The sequence below is a fragment of the Acomys russatus genome, chromosome 7 (genome assembly GCF_903995435.1).
Source record: "Acomys russatus chromosome 7, mAcoRus1.1, whole genome shotgun sequence".
NCBI lineage: Eukaryota > Metazoa > Chordata > Mammalia > Rodentia > Muridae > Acomys > Acomys russatus.
In genome coordinates this window covers 56,474,207-56,486,896 of record NC_067143.1, presented here as the reverse complement: position 1 = coordinate 56,486,896, position 12,690 = coordinate 56,474,207, and the positions used below count along the sequence as shown (strand labels likewise).

General features: G+C 47.6%; 1 protein-coding gene and 1 pseudogene across 1 annotated transcript; both read right to left on the bottom strand.

The window, feature by feature from the left end:
* Nucleotides 1–4,987: 4,987 nt before the first annotated feature.
* On the bottom strand, nucleotides 4,988–8,661 carry Cnga4 (cyclic nucleotide gated channel subunit alpha 4). The gene is made up of 6 exons (XM_051149359.1): nucleotides 8,600–8,661; nucleotides 8,363–8,475; nucleotides 8,100–8,246; nucleotides 7,228–7,873; nucleotides 6,162–6,511; nucleotides 4,988–5,748 (listed from the first exon to the last, which is right to left on the bottom strand). The coding sequence occupies exons 1-6, from the start codon at nucleotides 8,659–8,661 to the stop codon at nucleotides 5,300–5,302; spliced, it is 1,767 nt and encodes a 588-aa protein (XP_051005316.1). The 3' UTR covers nucleotides 4,988–5,299.
* Nucleotides 8,662–11,643: 2,982 nt separating this feature from the next.
* On the bottom strand, nucleotides 11,644–12,149 carry LOC127192276 (adenosine 5'-monophosphoramidase HINT1-like; annotated as a pseudogene).
* Nucleotides 12,150–12,690: the final 541 nt, after the last annotated feature.

The following is a 12,690-nucleotide window of genomic DNA, read 5'->3' as shown; positions in this document are numbered from 1 at the left end:
TCCAGGCACGCTCTGACCCAGTGACCCAAGCGTGATCCTTCTTTCAAGACTCAACTTCTTTTAGTATCGCATCTGAGGTAGGTGAAAGGTATACTTACTGCTTCAGCTCAGGAAAAGCAGCTAGAGAGGTGACTACAGAGCCTAATGCCCAGTGAGATAACCTGTGTTGTAAGATACTGTTTATTCTAAGTAGCTGACGGGTCCACAAAATGCTAGTAGTTTATTTGGGAAGCCCACCATTCACATACACAGTAGTATCCTGTCAGGGTCAGGAAACAGCTCTACTTCCAGCATCCCTTAGCTCGCCCCTCCCCTTGCCCCGCCCCTGCCTGCCACACAGAGTTGGGGTCTACACAGGAGATGAATGGCATCTGAGTCCCTGGGCTTTTCGGCTTTGCCTCATTTCATCGGTCTGAGTCTGGTTAGGTTGCCTTTTCTGGAGTCTACACCTTTCAAGGCTTTCTCTGCATTTCTGCGATGCGTGGTTGTGCTTCTGTGTGGAGCTCCTGCCTACGCAATCCCTGCCCACACAGGAGGCTCGTCTCTTGGCATAATTAAACAAAGAGGAAAATGGCTGGGAAGGCAGCCAGCTGGAGTCAGAGCAGGCAATAATGTTGGGCAGAGGAAAGATGTCAGGGGCAGTATTGGTCTTCCAGGTCCCCACGCTTGTGTTCGGGGAGAGTAGAGCCACAGGCCCAGGGGCTGCCTCTGGCTGGATAATCTCACTTAGTGCCTTCCTGGGCCCTTAAAGTTTGTTAATGAAGGCCAGCGATATAAATCAGATCAAGACCTCACTTGAGGCCTAATAGAGCCAAAGAAAAGCCACTCAGAGAGAGCTTCCAAGAATGTCCCCAAATTATTACCCTCTGGTGCTCCCGTGGGACGTGCTGGCACGAAGGCTGAGAGCAACAGGCTGAGATACTGAAACTAGGAAGGTACCTGTTAATCTTGTAGAGGATCTGGGTTCAGCTTCCCGCACTCATACAGTGACTCACATCCATCCGTAACTCCAGTTCCATGGGATCTGGTGCTGTCTCCTCACCCCTGAGGGTATCAGGCATAGCACATACATACATGCAGAAACACATACAATAAAATAAATCTAAAAATTAAAACAAAGTCTGAACAGGTGTTTTCACAGACCACGCAAGGTCACAATGCCTACCAATTCCTTGCCCCTAAAATTCCATTTCTGCTTGGCTATGTCGCCCAGTTTTTCAAAGTCATGTAATCATAAAGCCCGGAAAAGAGGCTTGGAAGAGGAGGATAAACTTGGCTCCCTCTGCTGGCAAGAACTGGTACTGCCAGAAGAGCCCAGAGGCCATAGATGGCTTGGGCTCACAGGAGCTAAATAGCTAGAGCCTGAGAACTCTCAAAGGCAAAAAATCACAGGTTGAAGGAAGTAACGATGATAAATGATATTCATTACGGAGAAATCACTACCCACCAGGTGCAAGTGGGGAACTTTACATTCATAAATTAACTCACATTTAATTCTCTAGCATTTGTTCTCAATAGTTCTAAAAGATTTTGTAGAACAGGCTGAGAATCCCCCAGACAGTGAGCACCACTTCAGAAGCAAACCTCAAGTCTGATGGCTACAGTTACTCTGTCCCACCTGCAGTATTTCAGTGCAGCCTAACAGGTGCTTTGACTTGAGCCATGATTTTGATACCAACTTGAAAACTCATCTCTGATTCCAAACCCAAGCCAAACTCCAGCTGAGTCCCAGGCTAGAATCCATACACCTTGTCTCTTGTTCTTAGACTTTCCATTGGCTCTTACCTCAGGATGGATGGCCCTTCTCCTATGAACCCGATTCATTCCCAAGCTTGAAAAGTTATTTTCATATGTCTTCCAGGGCTAGTAGCCAAACTGTATGGGGGCGAGGGTAGGGGGCAAGGTTTCCTGCAGCCATGACTCAAGAGAAAAGGAGGCCCTAGGTCTTCTGAAAGAGAGAAGAGATAAACCTCCAGGCAGCCATGATCTCAGCAGGAAAGCTGTGTTATTTAATCCCATAGCCTCAGTTTCTTCATTTCAGCATGGAGACAATACTGGTACCCTTCTTATATGGTTGTAATGATGACGGAGACAATTGCACTTTTGTGCAAATCTAGCAGCACACATGATAGAGGTGTGTAGACGCTTGCCACCCCCCCCCCTTTCTCCAGTGCAGCAATCGGTTCCACCTTTATGGCTGCGTCCCTGAGATCACACTTCATCACACTGGGCTGCCTTGTTGGTGGGTCACACAGCTTTGCTTAGCAAGAAAGACGCGGTCTCCCCTGGTTACCACAGAGATGGATCGGAAGCGCCGTGTTGCTCTCTGTAAAGGAAGGGAGCTTGAATTGCTTTAGCCCCAAGCTGAGGCGGTCTCTTTCCTTCTCCTCTCACAAAGAAGCAAAAGTAAGTAAGTGAGTAAATAAATAAACAAATATAAAAATGCTAGATGGGTTTCCTTTCGTGTGACTTGGGAGCCCTGTAATTTGGGGTGTGTTATTTAATCCCATAGCCTCAGTTTCTTCATTTCAGCATGGAGACAATACTGGTACCCTTCTTATATGGTTGTAATGATGACGGAGACAATGCATGTGGGCCAGACTTGGCAGAAAGCAGCTCCTTAACAAACCAAACCTGGTATTTTCAGTTGCTCTATGGGCTCCCAGTTTCCTGTTCTGGAAAGAATGAGCATAATAAAAAACCTCCTAACATTGTTGTACAAACCAAAAGATCTAATGTATGTGCAGAGTTATGGATGCCTCCTTAACAGTATGAAAAATTCTGCACACATCTTGAGTTTTGCAAATTTCATTAAAGTTTCTAAGCATCTGACTTTTAGAGGATTTTTAACCTCAGTTGTATTTTATGGATTTCTGTCTGCTTTTCCCTTCCCCAACTTAGGGCCTTGCAAAAGTCTCTGGTCACCTGGGGCAGAGTTTATGGTCTTTTGACACTGCCAGCTGGGATGTGCCTCTTTCGACACATACTTTTAGGGGGTGCACTCTGAGGCTCCAGAGCCTCATGACCCTGCGGTCAGTATCTACTTTCCAAAAATACTCAGCTCTGAGTTCTTCGTGTTCTGTGCCCTCTCTTGAGAGTGGGATCTAGGTTGCTTCCTCCTGAGAGATTGTGATAGGTGAAGATTTGCCTCTTGCTACTTTTTGCCTTATCAACATGGCAAAGGAAGCTTTGCAGGTGTAACTAAAGTTAATAGTTGGCTGACCTTGAAACAGAGAAATTACTCCACATTATTCAAGCTGACTTAGCCTAATCCAATTAGGGCCCTACGAAGAAGAGCCTTTCCTTTGCTTGGTCTTAGAAATGGAATGCCTTGGGAGGAAGTGGATAGACACAAACGAGGCATGCATCAGAGAACCTCATGTTCTACAGTCAAGAGTGACAGATTCTGCCAATAGCCAGAATGGATCTGGAAGCAGCTTTTTCTCTGAAAGCCTCAAGCTAAGAGCCCAGCCCAGCTGACAACTGAGTTCAGTCTCAGCAGGCCTGGGTCTGAGTCACACAACGGTGAGGTAATAAGTGGGTGCTGTTTTAGGCTGTGAAGTTTGTGGAAAGATGTTACCGCTAGGGGGAAAAAAAAAAACCCACTAACATAATCTTCAAAATTCCTGTTCCTGTAATTAGTCTTAAGGAATATTCCACCCTCAGGTCCAGAAGTTTCTGTTCTTTCAAGTCTAAGCCTGTGTAGAAGGATGGAAACATTTGCCTCCAAGTGCGTTGTTGAAGTCCTAAGAGACCTGGCTTTTGTAAACAAAATGGGGCAGAGGTTTCTGCTCTTTCCTGGTTTGCAATAAAAAAAGGTTTATGTTCTGGGGATGCAAACATTTCAGCTATTTCCTGTGATGGAGGGGAGGGATGAAACGTGCAGTTCCCTGAGCGACTATTTCAATAACATTTCTTGCCATATACAGAAGTACCTTGCTTGGTGCTTGTTACACACTGAGGTTTTATTTTATTTTTTTTTCAACCCAGTAAAACTTGGCCTTTATTTTTTTTTACAGGAACTCGATGAAATTGTGTTCTAAACTACTTCTACCCAGCATAACCCCAAGCTGTGAAAGTACTGTCTTCAACACAGTGATGGGAACTACTCCACCACTAGTGGACCCCATATGGTGACATCATAGCCCTCATTCTAGAAGAACAGAGGCAGAAGAAGATGCACGTCTGGCCTTGAAACTTTTATTTTCCTGTATCCAGAAGACTGGAGCTGGTCCATTATCACTGTTTTTTGGTTTTTTTGTTTGTTTGTTTTTGTTTGTTTGTTTTTGCTGCTGCAGTCAAGGATTCTTTTGGTGCAGCAGGAGTCACCCACTCTAACACAGGCCCCTAAAGGGGTCAAGTGGGCCTATCACATTGTACTACCAATAAGTTTATTTTCATCTCCCTAAATCCATCAGCTGTGCAGTGAAGCCATTTACATCATACCCTTCCCCCACTCGATTTCAACGTGATTTGAAAGCAGAGCTGGGAGAAAAAGCACCCAACTTCTTCTAGCCTTGGCTTCTGTTTCAGCTTTCCTAAATGTGCATGTGTGCACTTACTATGTCCTAGGCAGTTTGAGCCCTGGCGATTGGGAAATGAATGCGATAAACCCCGTGCCAACCTTATGAACGTTACATTTTATTAATAAATCACAAAATAATTACACATTTTAAAATGTTTTTAATGTGCAATCAATAACCCTCTTAAGCTCTCCCGAATAAGACACTGATCATCCTGGTATATTCTAAGTTACACAGCAGGGTCATTTTAAAAATACCACCTGGCACAGCTCAAACCTGAAGTCTAGCCATGCCCTGCCACAGCTGAAGTGGTGACCTAGAGCGAACAAAACTCAGAAATTATACCAGCCTTCTCTCCCTGTAGCTCTGACACTGTCCCTGTGCTATACCAGCAGAGCAGTTTAAAATGTACCAAGGTGACCAGCACTGTCAGTGCATGAATTGTTCTCTGTGGTCACGGGTTAAGTGAGTAGAAGTCATAGTCATATTTATGAGAATGCACATGCGTGGAGAAGACAGAAACATTTTATGTGGAACTCACAGTCTTGAGCCAGTGTGTGTGGTTATGTGTGTGTGTGTGTGTGTGTGTGTGTGTGTGTGTGTGTACTGGTGAGTACAGGACAAACGTATGCTATAACCCACCTCTCTAGCTAGGCATCTATAGGCTAATGAACCTAAGTTTCTGTGACCTAGCAAATGGGATGACAGTTTCTACAGGCAGGCTTTCCTACCACTCTGGGTTCACCTGAGCTGGGACTTCAGGGGTCATCATGGGGTCACTCTATGCCTGAGGGTCCCTTCCCTTCTCCATCCTTGGAAGTTCCTTCCCCAGGCTCGGCCTCATCATCAGCCTCAGGCATGTCCTCTGGCATCGGCCACTCCCGAGTCTGCCATTCCAGCCTCTCGATGCGGTAAGCGATCTTCAGTGCACTGGACTCCAGCTCGGCCAGCAGGCGAGCAAACTTGGTCTGTAGATCATCAAGCTGCTGGTCAAGGCCTTTCAGCCGGGACTCCGTGGCCTCCTGGAGGGCGATCTCGGCTGCCTCCGCGTTCACATCCAACTTATTCATTTTGAGCAAGATCTCCCGGCCCTTCTCCTCCATGACGGTCTGGGCCTGGGGGTACTCACTCAGCACCTCCCGCAGGTCCTCCTTGCTAAGGCAGAAGAGGTCCGAATAACCAAGGCTCTTGATGTTGGCTGTTCGTCGGTTTCCAGACATGTTCCCTGTGGTTCAAGGACAGACAGATGCAGGGAGGGCAGTTAGAAGGGACAGGAAGGTGCTGGCGACCAAGCCCTGTGCTTATCAGTGACCTTCTTTGCTAGACATTTGATGGGTAGTTATGTAAGAGCATGGCTGGTGCAGTGCTTTCCAGCCGGTCCGTTGGCACTTCCATTAGTGCTCATAGCACATGTGGCTTTGTTGCCTAAGAATCCACCCTGCCCACTGACCTTGGCTCAGCTCCTCCTCAGGGAACAGCTAATCCATACCCTGCTTCTCTCCTGAGTCCTGGAGTAACTCAGACAAGGGCCAGATCTCCTTAATCTAGGTGCCCCCAAAGTCCCATCTTATCCCATGGTTCTGCCATCCCCATCTTCCTGCTCAACCCTGCCCCTAGCGGTTTCCCTTGGGGAATCACCTTTGATGTTGATGATACTGATCTCCCCAAAGTAGAGCCCTGCACCAAGCACAGCATACTGTGTGACACCATCATCTGCCACCACAGCCAGCTGGCCCTCACGGATGATGTACATCTCTCGGCCAATGTCCCCTTTTCGGCATACGTATTCGCCTGGTGAGTAGGTCTGAGGCTGTAGCTTCAGCACCAGCTCTTCCAGCAGACTGGCCTCACAGTTCTGGAAGATCTGTACTCTGCTCAGGGTAGACAAGTGTACGGACACGGCAACCTCCGCTCGCAGTCGCTCAGGCAAGTGCTGCAAGATGGCTACCTCATTGGTCATCTTCTTGTTGATCTGCAGATGCTGGTACCTGGGGGGAAAGGCAGTGCCATTTCCTCACCGGAACCCAGTGTGTCTGTCTCCACCCACTCACCAGAACTCAGCTCAGCCAAGAACCCGGCCGCACCAGGTTCTCATAAGAGCAATGGGAGTACCTTACAGCTGTCTGACTCCCTTTCTTGGTTACAGATATGAGCTTTTCTACTTCATCCAAGGTGTGGAGGCCCCTACCACTTGGTAATAGACACATTTCCTTTACCTCCTGTCAGGCCCCACCCCCCAGCCCCAGGGTCTCCTGCCACTTCCCTATTGAGTTGCTTTAGTCAGCAAGCTCCCACCCTCTCAGACAGGCTTTGTGGTGGCTCCCTGACATCGAGGCATTTCCTTTTATTCCAAACACAGTTTGTATTATCATGACACAATCAACCATCTGTTGGCCATCTCCTGGCGGAATAGCTCCCTTCTCTACCCACTCACTCCAGAGCCTCCCGCATCCTCTCAGGCAGTGGCAGCTCTCATTCTCTGGTCTCTGTGTCACTCTTTTGCACAAATTTCTCTCCTTGTCAATCTCCTGCTCACCCTCTTCCCCTTGTCCAGATTGTCTCAGTGGAAGACACCGTTTTCTAAGCCCAATCCCATCTTCCAGGTATGGCTAGCAGGCAGTAATAAAAACAGGGCCACTGGACTCAGATACTACGCACAGCTCCCCCTGGCTGGGTCTGGGAACCAACCAGCCTTCTCACCCACCAGTCAATAACTCGCCGCTCCAGCCTTCGGTTGACGTGCTGCAGCTTCATGTACTTCTTTACTAGAGCATGGTCTGGGTAGAAGGCTGCATCTGCAGTGTTCATGTTATAAATGACAGAGCTCATGCTACCCATGATGGTGGCGAAACCCATGACGGCCAGCAGGAAGTCACCCACCATGAAGAGGTACTCTTCCTCCCGGGCCGGCAGCGGTGTGTCGCCCACAGTGGTCAGGATCAGAGTGGAGAAGTAGAAGCTGTAGAGATACTGGCGCCGCAAGCGTTCAAAGCCAGGCTGCGCAGGATCTGGGTAGACCCATGCATCCCGCCCGAAGCCCAGGTACCTGGACAGGGCAAAGTATAAGCAGCTGTTCCAATGGATGACGACAAAGATGTAGAGCATCAGCTTGGCTATGCGGAAGGCATTCGGGTAAGCTGTGCGGGTCTCTGTGCGGTCAAAGGCCTCGAAGAGGCGGGGTACTCGGAGAAACCGGTTTAGCCTGAGGGTGGGGATGTGGGGGCCCAGCCGCACATAGGCTGCATCTGTGGGGACCAGGGAAGCCAGGTCCAACAGGAAGCTCCAGGTGCGGACGTAGCGACTGGCGATCATGCCTTTGTCCACCACCAGGATGCCCTGCTCTAGGAATCCTAGAAGGAAAGGGGGAGATGGGCTAGGGTCAACCAAGGGTAGGTTTGGGGGAGGCTGGGTATGACAGGCCAGACATGAGGGCAAGATGCAGGCAGGTTTCTGGAGTGAGCACTATGGTGTTGTCAAATATAGTGGCACTTGACAATGCAGTCCTAGAGGTGGCTACCTTCTTAACACTTTCTTTAAGGAAATATGGGGAAAGGTTAGTCCCAGGGACTCACTGACCTGTGTGGAAGCGCACCCCAATGTCTAGTAGGTACAGCAGGTCACTCAAGTAGTCCAGCACGAACCAGGCCACCAGGTAACTGCGCTGCAAGTCAGGAAAGCAGGCTCTGCAGGGCAGGAGCAGGGGGATTGGCTTACAGGTACCAACTGTGTGTACAGTGGGTTGTCAGGACAGGCCCCTCCAGGGATGAAACCCCCTCCTTCAGGCCTTGCCCTTCTCCTTATTCACCCTTTAGCACAGCTTAAAGGCCCTCACTGAGCACCCCTGCCAAACCTGCATACGACGATGATGAGGTTATACATGACTGGGAAGACCATCGTGTTCAGCCACCAGTAGTAATAGTCCCCAGATGGGTCTAGGACAGGCAGCCTCTTCCTGTAGGACAGAAGACACTCCCTTATTCACCCACCAGACATTCAATGCTTGGGTTGTGACCAGGAGACCAAGAAGAAAGAGGCCTAAGGGAGTGAGGCGATTGGATCCCACACAGACTTCTCACCTGGCTTTGGTTGGGGCGCTGGGGCTGGACTCTGTTGTCTTCACTTTATTGTCTTGGCTCATGGTTCTGTAATGTGGTCGTAGCCTGGAGAATATCTAGTGCTTCTCTGACTATAGGCGGCTTGAGAAAGTGCCTGGCTTCCTGGACGAGGTTACCCTGGGGCTCCAGCTGCGTCTTCTCTGTCTTTGAAGCTCTTAGCAACACAACTAGAGCTAGCAGGTATAGAGTGGGTGGAGGCAAAGGAGCTTCAGCATCCTCTCCCTGTCTCCCAAGGCCGAGGCTGGTTTACACCTGCCCAGCTAAACACCATTAATGAGGTCCCCGGAGATGGTGGGAGGTGGAGGCTTGGGAAGCAAGTTTCACTTCTGTTGCTGTCTTCTTTAGCCTTCCTCTTAAACCTATGGTACCAAGGTCAGGAGACCCAGCCTGCCTTCAACACTGGCTTGAATTCTGCCTTACCTTATGCAGCTTCTCTGTTTGGGCCTAGTTATTTATTTAATAATTACGTGCCAAGTGGATCATTCCTGTCAGGTGGTAAGCTAGTCTCAAGGGACAAAGGGGTGCCGCTCACACCAGAGCTGTTTTCATTAGCTACACCTTTATCTACATACATGTCACTCAACCCCCTGAAGTGTGTGTGTCATCTTATGCTACTTGTCCTTTTTCTATCATCTCTCATACCCAATGCCACCGGCTACTATGCACATTCTGTGGAGCCTTAACTTCTTTCCATTTTTCTTGTGAATATTTCTTTTCATAACAAACAAACATATTTCCTATAATTTCCCCCTTAAGCTGATGTCCCTGATGCTATTACCATTTTTTTTTTTCAGTCAGGAAGTCATTATTAGAATTCCAGCTATGTGCCAGGCCAATACTGTGCTAAGTGAATGAGACCCCTCCCCTTACCACAGCCCTATAAGCTCAGTCTTATAGGAGGAGTGTTCAGTATGGTAGGCTACATTTAGGTAAACACACAAGGGTAGTCCTTGTAAAAAGACTGGTGAGTATTCTGTTAGATGAATATAGAGAGGGCTCTTAAGGTAGAAGGAAGAATCCCACCTGAGCTGTGCTCTGTAGGATAAATAGGAGTTAAGTGTAGAGATGGGAGAGTGAACAGCACCAAGGCAGGGTTTTCAAAGCGTGCAATAACAGAGGCCCGAAAAATTATGGTGACCAAAAGAATCAATAGTTTTACAATATTTAAAAATTTTATTTACTATTACTATTATTATTATTTGCGTGCAAAAGACACACACACACACACACACACACACACACACACACAGACCTAGAGAGACAGAGATGGCAAGAGGAGAGAGAGAGAGAGAGAGAGAGAGAGAGAGAGAGAGAGAGAGAGAGAGAGAGAGATTGCGAGAAAGCCTGGCATGGGCTTTTGAAGCCTCAAAGCCCACCTGAGTGGCATACTTCCTCCAAGAAGGCCACACCTACTAATCTTTCTAATTCTTTCAAACAGTTCCACTCCCCGGTGACTAAGCATTCAAATATATGAAGCTATGGGGGACACCTTCAACGCCCTGCATCTGCACTTTCCCCTTCCTCCACCTACTCTTTTTTTTTTTTTTCCAGCACACTTTCTGACCTGCCAGTAAAAAGCTGGGACCAATATTTACTATTATGTAATGTGGCAAATATTCTAAGAGATGACTACAAATTCTTGATGTTTGTCACTTGGGACTGTCAGCTGATGGAGCATACTAAGCCATCTGAGGCTCAACTGTCAGAGATGTTGCTGTCTTCTGAGTCTCTTGGGATGCACACTGTGATCACTCCCTGTGAGGAACCTTGCTTTTTTAGATCCTGGCCACCATACTGTGAGATCTCAGGATGTCCGAGCTGTGTTCAGCCTCTCAGTTGTCTGCACCCAGGCTTTGTATGTACAATGGAAGAAGACTCTAGATAGGTCTGCTGATTAGGCTCAACACTCCCACAGCCGAGCTTCCTAGATGAAGCTCCAGCTTTCGTGGGGCAGGAATGAGCCACTTATGCATTTTGAAGGATTCGCAGAATAACAGGCCATTTTATGCCACTAATTTGGGGTGGATTGTTACTTAGTGCTATAGCTATGTGTTGAGGTCTTGGTCAGTAGCTAATGGCTCAATCCTGGCATGGTAGAAATTTTAAGAAGGGGGACAGGTAGCCTGCCAATGGGGGTATGCCCTTGTAGAAGACATTGGGGTTCTGGTATTTTTCTATCTTACTGTTTACTCCCAGGATGGCATGAAGTGAGCAGCCTCCTCTGCCATATACTTTGTGCCATGACATACTTCCTCACCACAGGTCCAAAGACAAGCATGGGCAGAAATGCTTAATCTCAAGTATTTTGTCACAGCAACAGGCAGCTGACTAGTACATCCAGCAGAGCAACTACCACTATCACTGTAACAACAATAATAAATATATATAGCTTGATAAGTTTTCAAAAATTGAACTTACCCATCTCAGCACTCGGATCAAGAAGCAGAACTATTATAGGCCTCAGGGGTCCTTTTCCTTTCCAGTCAATGCTACTCCCAGTTCTGGAAATTTGTGAGTGAGTGAGCATGTGTCCCCCCCACCTCTGTCTCTCTGTTTGTGTGCAAGTTTGTATGTGTGGGCACATGTCTGTGTGGACGTATGTGCATGTGGAAGCCTGAGACTGATAGAAGGAATCATGTTTGGTTGCTCTTCCACCTTATTCAGTGGCACAGGTTCTCTCCATCAAACTCGAGTTAATTCCACGGCTAGATACAGGTGAGTCACCATACCCACCTGGTGGTGTCTCTCCAGTTCCCTTCATTTTTGAATTTACATACGATATCAATATTTACTGCTTCCTCTTCCCTTTTATAGTCAGCCTTCTAACGTCCACGTTCCCCCCTTTCCTACATTCTTACCAACCTATTTGAGCCTTGCTCTTGAATGACCTTTTGCAAAGGTGCCCCCCCTCTTTTTTTTTTTTTTTTTTTGCAGCAATGTCTTTTATTAGACACAGAATTTTAAATGTTTTCTTCAATTTCTCCATACACAGGCAAAACTAGGTGTGCCATTTAGCATACTGGGCTTAGCAACTGATTTACTATCTAAAGGGAAAATTATCCCTAACTTGCTTAACCAGGTGGCCAGCTCATCTGCTGACCCCCAAGAACATGAAGATGAATATGATAGACGGACTGCCCCCCCCCCCCCCCCCCCCCCCCCCGGCTGCACCTTCATTCACCACCATCCGATAGCCCCGCTTCAGGCCCAGGAGGTCTGCAGCACATTTCTTGCCAACAATCATTAAATGTCCTAGAAGACTTTCATCATCATCTTCGGCTACAGAAATCTGGGCTATATGCTTCTTGGGTATCCCCAGAAAGTGTGTTGGTGCTTGAGGGGAAATGTCACGAAAGGCAAGACACCGGTCGTCCTCGAAGATGATCTTGGTGGGAATTTCTTTGCGGATGATCTTGCCGAAGATCGTGTCGCCGCCGGGCTGGGCCACTTGAGCCTTGGCAATCTCGTCAGCCATCGGGGCCGCTTGCTGCCCTTCCCGCGCCGTGGTCACGGTAGGGCAAAGGTGCCCTCTTAAATTGACCATGTATAAAATTATATCTCTCTATTGTCCCAAGAATACAATATAAACCTACGTGGCCAACCAGTCCTGCTGTGTTTTTGCTTCGCATGTTCCCAGGCCCCAGACACACTGCCCTGGTTGCAGTTCTCAGTGTCTTGACTATTCTGCCTTGCTTTAATATAGCTAATCCCTTTAGGCTAAAATTTTCATTTCTCTCTTCTTTTTGAATACTTTTTTTTTTTTTTTTTACTTTGAACCAATTTTAGGATTACAGAAAAGTCGCAAAAATAACACATGAAACTGTAAACTCCTTTAGCCATGTTCTCCTGTCATCCACCTTATGTAACCACAGAACGATGACCACAATCAGCTGACACTGATATAATACTTTCAACTATAGACTTTATCGACCGCCAATTCTCTATCTTAGTGTTTCACTTGTTTCAGCCAGTAACTCCTCCTGGAAGCCGTCTCTCAGCTCTTCCGTCCTCTATGCACAGAAATCATTCTAAGTACTGCTTCTAGATGCCGC